General features: G+C 50.5%; 1 protein-coding gene across 3 annotated transcripts; it reads left to right on the top strand.

Moving 5' to 3' along the window:
* Positions 1-11,715: 11,715 nt before the first annotated feature.
* LY6L (lymphocyte antigen 6 family member L) lies at positions 11,716-16,706 on the top strand. 3 transcript variants are annotated; one of them, XM_081070529.1, is made up of 5 exons: positions 11,716-13,251; positions 13,729-13,807; positions 13,984-14,100; positions 15,983-16,205; positions 16,363-16,706. In XM_081070529.1, exons 2-5 carry the CDS (start codon positions 13,735-13,737, stop codon positions 16,454-16,456), a joined length of 507 nt encoding a protein of 168 aa, XP_080926655.1. In that variant the 5' UTR covers positions 11,716-13,251; positions 13,729-13,734; the 3' UTR covers positions 16,457-16,706. The 3 variants fall into 3 exon arrangements, with proteins under 3 accessions (XP_080926655.1, XP_080926654.1, XP_080926656.1); XM_081070528.1 differs by lacking the exon at positions 11,716-13,251 and having other exon boundaries at positions 13,688-13,807; XM_081070530.1 differs by lacking the exon at positions 11,716-13,251 and having other exon boundaries at positions 13,688-13,807; positions 15,983-16,706.
* The last annotated feature ends 1,152 nt before the right edge of the window (positions 16,707-17,858 follow it).

Below are 17,858 nucleotides of genomic sequence, written 5' to 3'. Positions count from 1 at the left end.
GCTTGTAAGGGTGGGGATCCAGCATGTCCTGTCCTGGCACTCCCCAAGGCTCTAAGGGCTAAGCATTGTCCACTCCCCATGCTGCCTTCCGTGCAGATCTCCCCACTCCCTTGCTAGTGGGATGGTGATCCCAAGATTTGGGTTCCCAGTAGTCCTTTGGGCCCTAACCCTCCTGACCCCAGGGCCTGGTGAGAGCTGTGGTCCCTGTGTGGCCACAGAGGAGGGCCACCCAGCAGAAGGGGAGACTGAGGCCAGGGGAGGACAGGATGACCCAGGCCACACTATGACGGTGAGCCCCCAGCCAGTTCTCCACACCTGTCCTCCTGAGGACCTCCAGAACCACCAAGGTCAGGGACAGGACAAAGACCCCTGTGGGGATGAAAATAATTGTCCCTCTGCCCTTCTAGGTTTTTGGCTGAGACCACCCGCTTTCCCCTGTGATAAAAGACAGATTAACAGGAGAAAAACAATAGATGTTTAATAACATGGACACCTCCTATATACATGTGTTGCTGAAAAAACATCCAGCCTAAGAGAAAGCTTATAAGACCTTTTTTGAGCCAAACTGATGACAATTGCCGGGAAGCAAAATCTCAACAGAGTGAGAAAATGCTCTGCAAAATGGCAGTTTGAAGCTTATTTTATACATAGACCCTAAGGAGGAGGGTTACCTGAAATCCACTGGTAGTAGATTAAGGGGGTGGGAGAAAACAAAGGGGGGGGGGCGGAAATCTCTGAGTTTGGACAAAAGTAAATTAGAGAGACAGGTACTTATTGTACATAGGTGAGTACAGGACACCAGTTAATAGTTTGCTGTTTTACAACACATACAGATGGTAATCAGGGGACCAGAACAGTTTCCTGCTCTGGTCCGGAAAAGGGATTACTGACATTCCAAGCGCCTGTTATCTCAGATGCAAAGACAATAGACAGGCGCACTTGAGATAGAGATTGACCTTTGTCAGGGCAGCTACAGATTATAGAGATATGACTTGCCACCATGGCCCACCTGTTAGGAATTTTTATGTTCACACCATCCTATATGGTTACTTTCAGTCTCCTAAGTTTGTAGGTTTAACCTGTGGCCCCTGTTCCGTCCACACGTGGGAGAGACACAGGAGAACTGAGTTACTCCCCAAAATGGCCCAACCACCACCTTTACCAGCATCTCCAGCTAAAGAGAAAAGATGTGTGTGGGGGTCGGGGGTTCAGTTATGGGAGGTTTTCAGGAAAAGCACAGCAAGAGCGTGTGGTCGTTATGCAGGTTTAAGTCTAGAGCTTTTCCGTTGATCAGTTTTTAGAGATCAGAGAGGGAGGCACCGTTACAAATGGAGATTTCCCTTAAAAATGTAAATATCTGTTACAAACGTGTAACCTCCGCTCAGAGCTTCTCCGTCTGCTGTTTCCTAAAATTAATCAGGCTAAAATAAGAGGCATATTTGGGGTGACAAATTCTGCTCCCCTCACCGCCTAGGAAGCCCTGGACCAATTAACTCCATTCCCTGTCGGCTCCGCCCCCTCTCCTGAGCTGGCACTTCCTACGCTGAGTTGGCTCCTGCCCTCCAGGGACCATCCATCCCAATCTGTTCATCGTCCAGTTACCCTTTTTTTTTTTTTTTTAAAGGAAACTTGCTGCATGTGTAATACGTAGGTGAAGACCGTCTCCTCCATCCTCACATTGGGCTGGAGCTGAGAGGCTGACGCCCCTGGGATTTGCCCCGCCTACAGGAGCTGGGCTCCCCGTCTCTCCTAGTGTATCTGAGAGGCTCAGGTTCTTGCAGGGAAGAGGGAGGGGAGGGGTGCGGGGAGGAAATGGTGTTCTCTGGGGGATGACATTTTTCATACTGACTCATGGGGGAGGAGGAGTGTGGCCTCAGGGAATCTGAGTTTCAGTTTCCTGGGCACTCAGTATTCGAGAAAAGCAGGGCCCACAGCCAGCAGGACGCTGTGCAGAGTCCGCCCGGGAGGGGCCAGTGCAGGGGCGTCTGGTCTCTGAGGCTCTGGGCCAGACTCGTGCTCAGGGATGGACAAGCTGGGAGCCGGGAGTGGGGCCCTATGTACAGGGTGTGTGGGGGAAGAGGGAGCTCCCTTGACGAGGCCCAGCCTGTTCTGTCCTGTCCACTCCATATCCCATCACTGTCCTTCCAAGGACCCCCATCTATGTGCACCCCACTCTCAAACTCTGCTTCTCAGAAAGAGCAGAACACCCAGGAGGTAGGCCAGGATGGGCCACAGGGTGGGCTGGGATGACTGTGAACCCTCTCCGAGGTGCTGACAGAAGGGAAAAGCACTATCTGGGATGAGGGGACAAAGTCCTGAAGGCCCCCACTTGAGAAAACGGCCTTGTCCCTGGAGAGGAGCTCCTGGTGTGAGAGACTCAGAATTGGACCTTGGGTGGGCCGGCGGGGTGGGGGCGGGGTGCCAGGGCTGGGAGTGGAGTAGGAGAAGAAAGCCCTCCAAACAGCTCTTCCCGCCCAAGCAAGAGCCTCCTGGCTTTGAGAGTGACAAGGAGAAAATTCTGAGATGCCCTAAATTAAGTTACAGGGGCCAGAGGGTGGAAGGAAGAGGCAAGAAGGGGTTAATCACTTAACAGGCAAAATCAACAAAAGACAGCTCACATTCTTTAGTGTGTTTCTCATTCCTGAGGTAGGGCTTTGAGTCCACTTCCGCTGGTGTCTGCGCTGACCTAAGGGAAGAGCCTAAGGGAAGTGCTGGGGCCATGGAACACCTGCAGCCTCCCCCTCTTGCTCACACTGGAACTTTCCAGCCCTTGTCCACAGTCCGTCGTTAGGGACTCTGGCCGTCCCAGAGCTGGCCCCGCTCCACCTTCTCCCACCCCTTCCTCTGTACCCTGCGTAGTACATTCCTTCTGGCCGACTGCGTCTTTCTCCCCTCCTCGCGGTATCAGAAAGCCGGTGGACTCCAGGACGGCAGACATGCGGCCGTCCCACCTGGTGTGCGCTGGGTTTAGACTCCTTGCCCCAACCTGGTCCTCTCTTTCTTGCTGGCCCAGTAAACCTTGTCTTTCAAAAAGGCTTTCAGCCATGGAAGTTATGTTTTTGTTTTACAAGAGGACGGAGAGTCTGCCAAGTGGCGGTGGGTCCAGGTGGGATGGATGCCATCTGATAAGCGGGGAGGAGAAGGGCAGAGCTGGAGACCCAGGAATGACACGCCAGCTCTGGCCAGGGCCCAGGCCTGCAAACAACTCCTAAGTGCCCTGCAAGTCACCCCACAGAGGACATAGGACATTCAGACATGAGGGTCAGTGCCAGCTGGCCAGCTGTGAATGGGGTTTCTCAGCTGTGCTCAGGGCTGCACTGGTCAGATGTTTCATTCTGTGCAATGTCCTGATGATGGCTCTTTGTAATGTGAAGACGCTTCACTCCTCTCTCACAGCGCCCTAAACTGTCACCTTATTAGTTTCCTCCTGAGCCCCCTCCCCCTCCCCCAGTTGCACTCAGTGTCAAGTGAAGTGGGGAGATGGAGCCTCTAGTGAGGAGACATAAGAAATCCACTTGTGGGGTGGTGGGGCACAGAGAGCGGGGCTGGCGGATGCTGGTAACCAGGGCGGGGGACATAGGTGTGGAGAAGGCTGCTGCCACCATCTGACTACAGCCATTGAGAGACCCCAAGGGAGAGCCACCCAAGCTGAGCTGGCTTCTCCCCCAAGATGTGAGCAATCATCAGATTCAGGGTGACCAAAGCAATGGGGAAGTGGATGAGAGGCTGGCTCCCCCTGCAGGGTCCCAGGAACATGTTACTCACCTGAACCAGAGTTCGTCTGACCAGGAGCACAGCTCAAAAGCAGTGTACGAGCAGAAGTTTATGGTGAAGAGAATACATTTATTAGGATTGGCACCAATACAGAGAAGGGGTGAGCTCGTGCTCCAAAATACCCGCCTCCCCAATGGCTCACGACAGAAGGTTTAGGGGGCTGAATCCTGCATAATCAGAAGAGTGGCTCTCAGGTCGGGCGTCTTGTTGATTGGGCAAGAGTGAGGCAAGAGCAATAATTCCTGATTTCAGACCTTGAGGTCTGCTTCAGATCGGTTCCTCTGTCCCATTGGTTTCAGGAGGATGTGGCTAGGGGGTCGTTCTGCTTTAGGGCTCTGGAGCTGAAACACAACTCAAGGCATGATGTCGTCTTTAGAAGCCACACCCTGTGACAGGCAGAGCCTGGCTGTCTCAGGGAGTGAATGAATGTAAGGGAGAGGACAGGCTCACCTGAGGGCACACCTGAGGACACAGCAGTGAGCACTGGGGCCCTGGTGTTAAAAGCATCCACTCGGTTTCAGATAGTCTGTCCCTCCACCTTCAGCCACTTCTCAAGCAGCTCCCCCAGGTGTCCCTCTCACCCCCCTACCCTTGGTCTGCAGTTTCCCCAGTCCTGCCCGCTCATCTCCAAATAAGACGCTCAGGGCTCTTGCTCCCAATTTCCCCAATTGGGATCTGCCATCAGTTTTCTGCTGGGAGCTTGACTCTCAAGGTGGGGGAGGGACTCAGTCCATCTCAGCCCCTCCTGAGGCAAAGGATAAACTGACAACACCTGGGAGTTCTCTGGAGAAGGGAGCTGAGCTGGACCCTGCAAAGAGAAGAGAACAACAGCAGAGAAGGGTGCCCGGCCTTTCCCAGCTGGCCTGGGTTAGGGAGGCCTGGCTTCCAGTAGCTGCCCCAGGGTGTGACCCTCTGGGGTTATGGAAGCAGAGAGGTCAGAGGTTGGCCCACAGAGGTCAAGTTGACCAGGACTCCAGGCCTCCCTCCATCCCTAGGAATGAGATGAGCCCTTTCAGGGTGGAGTTAGATCATTTTTGTTCTTTGGGTTGTTTTTCAAATTACTTCAAAACCTCCTACTGCAATTTCAAATGTATGCTCCCTTGGAACGTTGTAAGTCAGTCTTTATTTCTACTGTGTTTCCCTGAGAATAAGCCCTAGCATGATTTTTCAGGATGACATCCCCTGAACATAAGCCCTAATGCATCTTTTGGAGCAAAAATTAATATAAGACCCCGTCTTATTTTCGGGGAAACACGGTAAGCTGTTCTTTCCGTTTGTCTTCCATTTCTTTCCTTAATTTGCTCAGTTCTCATTTCTATTTTCCTTTTTATTGCCTGTTTTTGTTTTGAGGTTCTGCATTTCTGATTAAGGTGTTTTTTCATATCCTCAAATGTTTTAATTCAGGTATTACAGATTTATTCTGCCTCTAATTGGTTTCCTGGGACTTGGTCATCGACAGAAAGGTTTTGTTCTCGTTTTTATTTTTCTCCTTACCGCGTGTCCTACCCGGGATGCGGACGGCAGTCGTGTGCGGACCGTGGGTGTGCGGGCTCCCAGGATGCCCGCTGCCAAGATCGCCCTCTTCTGGCGGCACAGTGAAGTGCAGCGTCAGTAAGCTCGTGTCGTCTGCGGTCTGGCGGCGGCGGGGGGGGGGGGGTGCCCTCCGAAACTATGATTGTTTTGTTCTGCAGCACTTAATTTCCCCTTCCTGTTTCCTTCTTTCCTTTTACCCCCAAGTCTCAAAGGGTATACCCTCCTATTGGTCAGCTCCCCAAGAAGGGATGCATTTCCAGCTGCCCTCTGCGTTCCCACACACTCAAGTGTCGCCGGTAGCCAGTCCTCTGACCACCAGCCGTCAGTCCAGCTGCCCGCGTCCCACACCAGGCGCCAGGCCTTCTCTTTCTGAGGGTGGCTTTTGCCCGTGTCCATCACTCTCGGGCTGTCATTTCCCCACTTTCCTGTCTCTCCAGTGACAGCCACTCTGCACAGCAGGTGGCTCAGGTCCAAAGACAGCTTTGCCAGAGGTTTGCCGTTTTATTTTTCTCCGGAAAGGTAACAACTCGTGGTATCTTCATCTCCTATGTGTACTGAGGTCACAAGAAAGGTGGGGTTCCAGTGCCTCTCCCTGGTGATCTGCATTCCTCTTCTTGCTAGAAAGAGTAAATGGATTTAGATATAGACAGCTGAAATTAACCTGGGACAGCCCAGAATTCAGTGGGGGGGGGGGGTTCTTTTCAGATTTTTAAGATTCTAAATTCATTGTTGCGTGTATATAGAAATACAGTTGGTTTTTCTATACTGATCTTATAGCGTGTGACCTTTCTAAATTCATGCACTCATTTCAGTGTTTGCTCTGTGAATCCCATTAGACTGTCTAAACTAAAAATCAAGCACGTTCAAGTGACCAGAGATTGACTTCATATTTTACTGATGGCCCACTTGTTTCTTTTTCCAGCACAGAGTGAATAGAAGTGGTGATAATGGGGACGTGTTCCACATTTCACCTTAAGGAAGATGCATGTTATAGCCTGTTTTATAAGTACTTCTTATCCCATTAGAAAGGTCTCTCTTCTATTCCTAGTTTGCTGCAAGAGTTATCATAAACTGTTGAACTTATTAAGTGATTTTCTGCATATATGGGAATATATATAGCATGTTTTCCTTTTTGTTGGCCACCAGTGATTTTCTGGTATTATTTTTAGGGTACATTTTCATGGGAGATTGCCCTGGAATTTTCATTTCCTATAATACCTTATCCATTTTTTTAATTTTTAAAAAATTTATTGGGGTGACAATTGTTAGTAAAATGACATAGATTTCGGGTGTACAATTCTGTATTACATCATCCAGAAATCCCATTGTGTGTTCACCACCCAGAGTCAGTTCTCCTTCCATCACCATATGTTTGATCCCCCTTACCCTCATCTCCCACCTCCCACCCCCATTTTTTAATTTTAAAAAGATTTTTATTAAAATATAGCTAACATACAACATTATATTAGTTTCCGGTGTACACTACAGTTATTCAACATTTACACACCTAAAGAAGTGATCACCATGATAAGTCCAGCAACCATCTGACACCGTACCATGTTATCACAATACTATTGACTATTCCCCATGCTGTACATTACATCCCCATGACTTATTTGTTTTATACCTGGAAATTTGAACCTCTTATTCTCTTTACCTTCCCCCATTTTTTAAAATTTTCAATTACAGTTGACATTCATTTTATATTAATTTCAGGTGTACAGCACAGTGGTTAGACATTTGTATAATTTAAGAAATGATCCCCCGACTAGTCTAGTACCCACCTGGCATTATACATAGTTATTACCATATTATTAACTATATTCCCTGTGCTGTACTTTATATCCCCATGACCATTTTGTAACTACCAGTTTGTTCTTCTTAATCCCTTCACCTTTTATACCTAACCCCTTCCCATCTATCACCCCAATAAATCTAGTACCCATCTGATACCATACATAGTTGTTACAATATTATTGACTATATTCCTTATGCTATAATCTACATCCCCATGACTACTTTGTAACAATCAATTTGTATTTATTAATCCCTTCCCCTTTTCACTCATCCCCAACCCCCCTCCCATCTGGCAACCATCAACATGTTCTCTGTATCTATGAGTTTGTTTTATTTATTTATTTTGTTCTTTAGATTCCACATATAAGTGAAATCACATTGCATCTGTCTTTCTCTGACACATTCCACTCAGCACAATTCCCGCCAGGTCCATCTATGCCCGTGTAGATGGCAAGAACCCATTCCCTTCTCTGGCCAAGCAAGATTCCGTTGTGTATATGTACCAGCTCCTCTTTATCCATTCTTCCGTTGACCGACCCCCAGGCTGCCTCCACATCTTGGCAATTGTAAACAAGGCTGTAAAAACATATGGACGCACACATTCCTTGAATTAGGATTTTGGGTTTCTTCAGATAAATACCAGAAGTGGGATGACTGGGTCCTTCACTGTCTCTTGTTATAGCCTTTGTTTTAAAGTCTATTTTGTATGGTATCAGTATTGCTACCCCAGCTGTTTAATTTTTTTTCCCCATTTTAATGAAATGGAAAATCCCTTTACACTCCATCTGTGTGTGTCTTTCAATCTGAAGTGAGTCCCTTGTAGGCAGCATATGTAAGGGTCTTGTTTTCTTATCTATTCAGCCCTGTATGTCTTTTGATTGGAGCATTTAATCCATTTACATTAAAAGTAACTCTTGATAGATATGTAGCTATTGCCATTTTGTTATTCATAATTTTTGTCTCCCCCCCTTAAAGAGGTCCCTCTAACATTCCTTGTCATACCGGTTTGGCGATGATGAACTCCTTGAGCTTTTTCTTGTCTGGGAAGCTCTTTATCTGTCCTTCGTTTTTTAAATGATAGCCTTGCTGGGTACAGTAATCTTGGTTGTAGGTACTTGCTTTTTATCACGTTGAATATTTTGTACCAATTTCTTCTGGCCTGCAAAGTTTCTGTTGAGAAATCATCTGACGATCTTATGGGAGCTCCCTTATAAGTTACTAGTTACCTTTCTCTTCCTGCTTTTAGGATCCTTTGTCTTTAACCTGTGGCATTTTAATTATAATGTGTCTAGGTGTGAGCCTGTTTGGGTTCATCGTGTTGGGTGGGATGGGGTCTCAGTGAGTCAGCAAGGTGAAACTGAGGAGCTCACCAAGCCAATCAGATTCAGATTTGGACGTAAGCGTAGGGGGAGGGCTCAAAACAAGAAAGATGGCGCCTATCTGCTGGCTGCTGGGAGGACACTCCTCCCAGGGAAAATGCTGACTGTCCTCCAGCCGTCGCTCTGACGCGTCCCCCCCCACCCCCGAGTTACTGTCCCTCCGCTGGAATCCAAGGTGAGTGCCTGGGAATGAGGGAGTCTGTGTGAGGGCCCTTTAAGAGGACACCTGGGTTTCCCGCGGCCTCTGTCCCACCTGGATGGTTGCAATTGCCACTGTTTTTCACAGCCATTTGTTGTGGGGGTTCCTCTTCCTGGCACCAGTACTCTGGGCTGGGCAGGCTGGTGTGGGGCTGGGGTCCCTTGCTCCTCTGGGGGGAACCTCTGTGGCCAAGATATCCCTTCTGGTTCTCACCCACCATGTGGAGGCTTGGGGTTCTGTGTCTCCGCTCTTCCTACCAGTCTCAATGTGGCTTCTTTAAATCCTTAGTTATAAAACTTCTGTTCAACCAGATTTCAGATGGTTCTCCAGGTTGATTGTTCTATAATTTAGTTGTAATTTTAGTTTGTTCGTGGAAGGAAGCAGGCACAGTGTTTATCTACATCACCATCTTGGATCTCCTCTATTACCTTATCCATTTTTTAAAAAATCAAGATTATGCTACCTTCTTAAAAAGAATTAGGAAATCTATTTTTTCCTGTCCTCTGAAGGAGGTTCTGGAAGTTTGATATTATCTTGTCCTTGAACGTTTGGAAAATTAACCCGTGACAGCGTCTCAACCTGGAGTTTTCCTTTGTAGAAAGTGTCTTTTAAATGAGCTTTTTAAGGTATCATATGTAACATAAAATTCATGAGTTTTAAGTATACAGTTTCCTGAGTTTGGATCAACATGAGCAGTCATGTAACCACCACTATAATCAACATAGAGACCCCCCCCCAAAGAGGTCCCTGGCACCTTCCTGCAGTAAGAGCCCTCCGTCTGCCCCCCCACATCCTGGGCAATCACCAATTTGATTTCTGCTACACATACTGCATTTTCCAGAATTTCATATAAATGGAATCACGCAGTATGTATGAAGTTTTTCCCTCATCTTCCCTCTTTAACTTAGTTGAATGCTTTGCCATCTATCCATTTGCTGTGTGTCCCTGTACATTACTGAGCACTGTTCTGTTGTGTGGATGTACAGATTTGTGAGTAAAGCTGCTGTGGACATGTACTTACCAGTCTATTTTCATTTCTCAAGTAAAAGCCTAGGAGTGGGATTGCTGGGTCACGTGGTGAGAGTATGTTTAACTTGATAAGAAGCTGCCCAGTTCTTCTTAGTGGCCGTGCCATTTGCGCCTGCACCACAGTATGTGGGCTCCAGGCTCCATGCCCTCGCTGGGACTGAGAACTGTCTGTCTTTGCTTATAGCCATTTTCTTAGTAGGTGTGCACTGGTGTCTCATTGCAGTTTTAATTTACACTTTCTTAATAACTAAAGATGCTGAATATCTTTTCATGGGCTCATAGCCACCTGAATTTGGTGACGTGTTTATTCCAATCTCTAGCTCATTTATTACAGGCTGTTTGTTTTCTTTTTATGAAATTATATGCACTATTTACATATTCCAGACACAACTGCTTATTTAAATATATTCAAATATTTTCTCCTGACCTTGGAATGCAATTTATTTTTTTTAAAGTATCTTTCTAAGAGCAGAAGGTTTTAATTCTGATAAAGTCTAATTTGTATTTTTTCCTCTTAGAGTTCATGCTTTTTGAGTCCTAAGAAATCTCTTCGCCTCGCCCAAAGTCATAAATATTATCTCCTACATTTGTTTCTGGAAGTTTTGTTGTGTTGGCTCTTGTGTTTAGGTATTGGCTCCATTTCATAAACGATAAATAGAATCAATGCATGAATATGGTTGGAATATGGGTTGAAGTTTGTTTCTCCCATGTGGATGTCAGGTTGTCCCAGCAGCATTTAGACAATCCTCTCTTCCTACATGCCCCCTTGGGGAGACAGTCCTCTCCCCACGAAATTACCTTGACGACTTTATAAAACTCAATAGACTGCATGTGTGGGGTTATTTCTGAACCCTCTATTTATTTCTGTTACATTGACCCATATGTCTACCCTGATGACCGGTATGTCTGTCCTGATGACACATGTCCATCCTGATGACCCGTATGTCCATCCTTATGCCCAACACTCTAATTTCAATGCTGTAGTCTTGCAGTCAGACGTCAGAGCAGATAGCACTGTGTCTGCAGATTTGTTCCTCTTTTTCAAAATCATTTTGGCTGTTTTAGGTACTTTGCATTTTCATATAAGTTTCTGAGTGACCTTACTAATCCCTTCACAAAAGCCATTTGGGGGTTGACTGAGATTGCATGGAATACAGACCAGTTTGGGGAGAATTTAAACCCCAACAGTACTGAGTCTCCCCTTCCAGTCTCCGTACATGTGTCTTAATTTCTTTTGCACACACACTGCCTCCCTCAGCACAGTGCTCAGAAGGATGTGATCTAGGAAATGACGCAGGCAGGAAAACAGAAAGACCTTCCCGATGATGGAAACACAGTGTGGAAAGCTGTGTGGTGCTCGCGTCGGCAGCACAAAATCAGAATGGTACAGAGAAGATTAGCATGGCCCCTGCACAAGGATGGCACGCAAGTGCATGAAGGCTTCCGTGTTTTTCTTCAGGTGGTGAGCACACAACAGAGTATAAAGCTGTCGTAGTGAAAAGATGTCCACCTGAAGCTTATATGTTGTTATCAACCAGTGTCACCCCAATAGTGCAAAATAAAAGAAAGGAACAAGAATGTGGGATTCTAGGATGAAGAAAATGACTGCTGAGGTGCCAAAGGAAACTTTGATAGCACGAAAATAGGATAGGCCCAAGACAGAGGCTTGGAAATCATGTGTAAGCGGACTTGCGGGAGCCACCGGCGTAAAGGCAGCCACGGAAAGGGGGCATGTAGGAAGAGAGGCTGGAGGCATCGGCAGCAAACTGGGAGGGAAACGATTTCCAGAATAAAAGGAGAAAACAGGGCCTTATTGGGGGGCGGGAAGGCTGGGTCATAGCTACATCTTGCTTTAAAATGTCTGTTTTAAACCCTTTTTGTTGCAAAGAAAAAGAAAGAGAGAGAGAGGGAGGGAAGGAGGGAGGGAGGGAGGGAGGGAGGGAGGGAGGGAGGGAGGGAGGGAAGGAAGAAAGAAAGAAAGGCAAAAGCTGTGCGGCTGTGGGACTGATACTCAGCTGAGGGCACATGGGCATGGGGATCTGTCCCTTAGGCGAACACCTTGGGAGACCAGGGTCCTGGGAAGAGGGTCAGAGGAGAGGGCAGCATTTCCTGCCCACACCCGAATCTGGGCAGGTCCTTAGAGCTGGCCAGGTCCTCAAGTGAGGTCGTGGGGGGTGTGACAGCACCTCCAGAAGGGAGAAGGCTCCACGCAGACCACAGCCCCAGCTCTCAGGGTAGGGACTCCAAGCTGTTTTGTCAACTCCTTGTCATCTGGTGACAAAGATTCTTTGACTAACAAAACTCTAGCCAGGCTCCTAAGGTTTCTCCTGGGCCCATCTGTGCCCTTCCTTGTAAAATCGAGTTTTAGCAAGAATCCCCCAGGCTAGATATTTATCTAATGGTGTTCCTCTTCCCACCTTTCAGTCCCCAAGTGACGTGTGATCACTTGGCCGGCCTTCAGCAAGAATCCTGTGAGGTCGGTTTAGCTAGAACCCCGGCTTCTGATGTCTCCTCGTAGTGACATCCACTGACCCCACTGCTCCTTGGCTGTACTTGGATCCTAGCCCAGTCTCCCTCCCACTGCAAAATACCATCGCAGTGGGCCCTGCACCTATGGCCATAGCCCTCTTTGAATAAGTCTCACTGTGCATTAACATGTGTCATTGAATCTTTTTGACATCCGTTCCCTTGAAGACAGGCTCCTGGGTACCCGGCCTGCCTTCGAGAACTGAGAGGAAAAAAGGGCAGAACAAAGGGAGGAATTTGCAAGGACTGCAAAGGTGAGGTGGGTGGGGCCTGAAAAGAAACGCCGTGGGGACAAGCACACCTGCACACCACAGATAGACCGGGTGGGCCCATCGCAGGGGCAGTCAGTGGACCTAGAGACTTGGCTGTGGGAGGGCCCCCTGGCCAGAGCTGAGGGCCTCACTGGCGATGTGCATGTCCAAAGCAGCAGCCCAGCCATGCAGGAGAGGAACTGTGTGCCTGTGTGACACAGGGGGAGGCCCTGCCACCCTTCTGCCCGGTCCTGGAGGCAGCACAGCCCCTGTGCCCTGCGGAGGTGGGACGGAGCTGCACGCCGCTGTAGAAACAGCAGGCGTGGGCGGTGTTTTTGGAGCCTGGTTATAGGTGCTCACTGAAGCTCAGAGCTCTCTTCCCTTCTCTTGGGCCTCCCTGACTGCCCGGCTCAGGAAAGTCACCCCAAGCACTCAGAAAGAATGAGAAGATTCAAGTACTGGTGCCTGTGATCTGATCACCTCCTCCTCATGCCCTTTCCCTCCCCTCCCCACCTGGCACATAGTATTTTCCTGGGTTCCTGCTCCATGTAGGGCTCATGACGTTTCCCCCACTGGACTGCCATAGTTTCATCCCTGATTGTCCAAATGTCACCCGTTCTCTATCTCCAATGATCCCTCCTCCTCCCGCTTGAAGCTCTCCATCTTTCTCCAGCACCAGACCATTTCGGGCCACATGTAACCTCTGTCTCAGCCATCCATGGGCCCCTGAGGCCGGAACCCAGTCTTCTCTGGTGTTCCCACGGTGAGACCAGGGCCCTTGACAGGTGGGTCTGTCACAGGAAGAGGACGCGTCAGAGCCGGCGCTGGGGCTGAGGCTGGCCCAGGGGTGGCGCGTGGGGGCCACGCAGTCCCGGCCTCACCTGCTCCTCCAGCAGGAGGCGGCTGGATGTCGGGGTGGCCATCCTCAGGGACCCCAGGGGCCCCTCCCCAGAGCAGGAGCTGCTGAGGAGCGGCTAACAGGCCCCCACACCCGCCGTCCCGGGGCTCGCTCTTCAAAGGGCGCAGTTCCCGGCGGCGGTGAAGGAAAGGTGCCGGAAGAGGGTGGGCAACTGGGAGGAGGTTCCCTCGAGAACCGGGATCGGAGCAGGATCGAATGACGCTGGGGTGGGGTGGGGTGGGGGCGGACCACAGGAGGGCAGATGCGGCCGGGGGAGTTAGGGGCGTTCCTGATGACGCCTCTTTCTCCACTCCACCCCTCTCCCCTCCGCCTGAGCCCTAGGGCGTCATGGAGGCGCTGGTTCCAGTCCTGTGTGCTCTGCTGGTGTCTGCGGACTTTGCTGGCGGCAGCAAACAGCCAAGTAAGGGGCGGGCCGGGCGGGCCAGCGGCCGTGGCGGGCACGGGGCTCCGGGCTCGGAGTCCAGGCGCATCCCCGCGGCCCTTCGCGCGGGGTCTGCTGTGCGCGCCTTGCGAGCGCGCTGGACGCTGGGGCCAGGGCGCAGTCCTGCTCCATCGGGCTCGCGGGCTGCCCCACAGGTGTGAACCTGAGCTGCTACCAGTGCTTCAAAGTCACCAAGGAGGCGTCGTGCGTGCCCGCCGAGTGCTCGCCCGCGGACCGGGTCTGCGTCTCGAATGCGCTGTTCGTGTATTCAAGTGAGTCCGTGGGGGTGCGGGGCAGGGCGGGGCGTAGCCTCTCCCCGACTCGACTCGCGCTGGATCCTTGGGCTCTTTGAAGGGCTGGGGGGCTGGGGGGTAGCGGGGGCGTCCTGAGACCCGTTGGTCCGCACTTCACGCTCGCTCCTCCCAGTTGAGTCCCTCCTCCCCGTTGAGGACTCAACGGGGAGTGTCCATAGATTCTGAATTGGGGCTCCTCTTTTCCACCTCCTTTTCAAGTACCAGTTCTTAAATGTCACTCTCCCAGGAACTGTCAGCAGCACAGGCTCTGGTGTAACGGAAGTTACTGGGAGAGCAGCACCCTGCGCCAGGCATGGCCGTGGGAGCAGGGCCAGCCAGGCGGGAGGGACCCTGCACCCAGCACCTGTCGCCCCTGTCTGCACCCCCACCGGCTGACTGTGGGGCTTACCTTGTAATACTGCCACTCGCAAAACAAGCCTTAGAAGATATTATAAAGTGAGACGTGAACACGTTCCCGAGCCCACTGAAATGTCACTAGCAAACCTGGAAACATTCGTATACAGAAGCATAGAAATGGCCAAAGAGAGCCGAGGTGGAGAACCATCTGTTCTCTCCAGAAACCATGATCATGGCTTGCTGGTTCTGGCTGCATGGTTCCAGGTCCCTGGGGAGCTGCCGCCTCTCTGGCTTCAAAGCCTATGGACTTGGCTGGAGCGCCCTTCATTTAATCAGTTCCCCATAATGAACCTCGGGTCTCCGTTTCCTGCTTTTCCTGTAATGACGCAAGCAGATGCATATTGTGCTATTACTGGGCTCCCTGGAGGTAAGTCCATAGTGGAAAAACACAGGCACATTTGAGGTTGTAGCTACGGGCAGGGAGGGCTGTGCTACTCTTGCGGCCAGCGCCCTGGACACGATGTGTCTCCTCCGACCTCCATCTCTGGAGGGCTGAATTCAAGGTGCACTTGTACATGGAAGGAGGCCCGGCCCCTCCTCCGGCCTCACTGCCCAGGGTCTCCACAGCCACTGCCTTTCCCTGTGCACACCCTCCCTAGGATGGCCCTTTCCTTACCAAAAGAGAAAGAATTTGCAGATGGTGGGAGCACGGCTTGACTGAATACTTGCACCTTTCCGCAGGTTTTGTTTTTCTTTTAGCACTGTATCCTTTGCCTGTGGCCCCACCCGAGTTTCATGTTACAGCTTCCTGGCCTGGAAGTCAGTGGCTGGAGGTCATGTCATGGTGCCTCTATGCTGGGGGCTGGGAGTCCGGAGCGGGTGAGGGCACTCTTCAGGCCCCTTGTTTGCCCCCCAACCTCTGCATGGAGCTTTCCACCCTGAGCTCTGGGGAGGGGGGCAGCTGCTCAAGGTCAGGCTCTGGGAGCTTCCTGAGGAGTCATCCTGCCTGAGCAGCATTCTATGTAGACTGAGATGAGCTCGTGTAATACAATTATCATATGACAACATAAATAGGGTTCAACATAACACATATAATGCAACACAGCAAATACAATAGACACTGCAACACAACACAACGTAATACAACGTAATAATGGTGCATTCCACCCAAGATGGTCTTTTCTCCTACAGTTTGGGTAGTTTCCAGTGTTTCCTTCTCCCTGACGATTCCTTCGAAGTTTCTGCCACATCCTTAAATGACCCGGGGTGGCCCGGGCCATGTGTGGCTTCAGGGAAGAGCCCCCAGCAGGTCCTGGACCCCTCTTTGCTGTGACCTGAAGGTGACCTCGGGCAGCCATGCTGCTGATGCTCTGCGGTGTGTGGCCTGTGAAAGGGTCAGGAGGAGGTGTCGGGTGGCACTTGACGGGGCCAGCCATTCTGTGATTCTGAGTTAGTTCTGGCCACGTGGACAGCACCCCTGCTTCCTCCTTCCTCCTCTCTGCAGAATCAAAGGTGAAGGTGTTGCTCAGCAAACGTTGCGCCCCCAGGTGCCCCAACACCAACATGAAGTATGAGTGGTTGTCGGGATCCCAGGAGTTCAACAGGATCGTCAGGCAGTGCTGTGTCCCAAGTCTCTGCAACAGGGCGCCTGCCACATGGGAGGGTCCCTGGGCCCAGCGAGAGAGGCTCCTGTTCCCACTGGCCATAGGCCTCCTCTGGGCCCTGCTGTGAGTACCTTCCTTCCGCCCTACAGGCCCACCCTGTCTTCCCGCCCTCAGCCTCTGTCCTGCTTTCCTCTCTTTGGTGGGACATTCCGCCTCTGAGGTGGTAGGAAAGGTGCCATGCCTCCACCCTGGACCTGGCCACCTCTCCTTTCCCTGGCAGGGACCCTTTGCTCACATGGCTCAGAGAATTGAGCCCTGGTTCCACTTGGAGGAGAATGAACCTTTCCCAGTTTGGGGTCACAGCTCCCGAATAAGTTTCCTTGCTCTGAATGGACTGTCCTGCACCTGGCAAGCGGCAGAAAGAGCCTGGGCAAGGCCACAGGGTGGCTCCAGCCCTGACTCTGGTTCTGACTTGCTCTTGGTCAGCCCCTGCTCCATCCCTGCCACCTCTGTCCATGGGGGCCTAGGTAGATTCATTTCGTGGGTGCCACCTGTGCCTTGGGACCATGACCTTCACTCCTTCCAGAGACAATAAACTCACTGTTCAACCACACCACTCCAGTTCCTTCCACCATTTCCACCTGCCGTGCCCAGACCACAGCCCTCTGGTCCAGCTCTCAGCAGACCTCTGTGGTCATGTGCCATTCATGACTGCAGTGGTCAGATCTGGGGAAACAGGAGTCTCAGGCTCAAGCTCAGGTCCAGGTCCTCAGAAGGGCCAGCTGGCCACTGTGTGAAGGTGGGGAAGGGGCACTGGAGGGGTCGGTGGGGCCCATCTAGGGCAGTGGGATTCAGAGACACTGGGAGGGCGCCCACAGGACTCATGTTTTGTGGGCAATTGGGTTTGAGAGAGTGAGGGCTGATGAAATGACTGGAGGTGCCCAGGACGGCCCCGTGCTGGCCTGGGAGAGGACCACCCAGGTGAGGGGCACAGGTGAGGACCAGGTTGGGACAGATGGAACCAATGACCAGCTCAGGGCTGTCGGGCTGAGCTGAGGCACCCACGGGACATCCTGGAGGACGGGAAGATAGAGGACAGGGGCTGAGAGCAGGGCCATTGGCACCAGGAAGAGGTCTGGGGGTGGGGCAGCATCATATCACCTGCCTGTGGGCTTGGCCAGTGGCTCTCCTGGCTGAAGTTTCAGAATTTCCAAGTACAGCCAAGCCTCCTCCCCTCCCCCCCACCCTGTGCGCAAGTCCCTGTGATTTCCCATGGCTTTTTCCCTCAGCACTGACTGGTCAGGGTTGCATAGAGTGAATGATCCAATGGGCTCCCTCAGGCTCTCTCCGTATGAAAGTAATTAAACACCCATGCCCCTGGCTCTGAGATGTTAACTGAAACATGAACAAGATCTTCTGGTCTTTGATTTTGTTCAAAGTGTCCAGATTTTATCATTTCTCACAAGTCCTCTTTATCTCATATCTCAGGACCATATTTGCTGACTTAAATACAATTAAGTTAGAAATCAATAAAAAAAATAACAAAAGAGATAAATACAATTTTATCACATGTATAAATCAAACAACACATTTTAAGTTAACACCATCTTTAAAAAGAGAGCATCTTAAGTATTTTTTAAATACCTAGAACAGATGAATGAGGAAAATACTACTTGGAATGTTTGGAATGCAGTGAAGGGTGGCAGGTTAAGCAAAATTTACATCCATCTGAATTTATACAAAAGAAGAAGAAAGAAAAATTCTGCTGAGAAACTC

The sequence above is a fragment of the Rhinolophus hipposideros genome (genome assembly GCF_964194185.1).
Source record: "Rhinolophus hipposideros genome assembly, chromosome: 13".
NCBI classification, from domain to species: Eukaryota; Metazoa; Chordata; class Mammalia; order Chiroptera; family Rhinolophidae; genus Rhinolophus; species Rhinolophus hipposideros.
The sequence above is the reverse complement of the archived record's forward strand: the minus strand, read 5'-3'. Positions and strand labels throughout refer to the sequence as shown.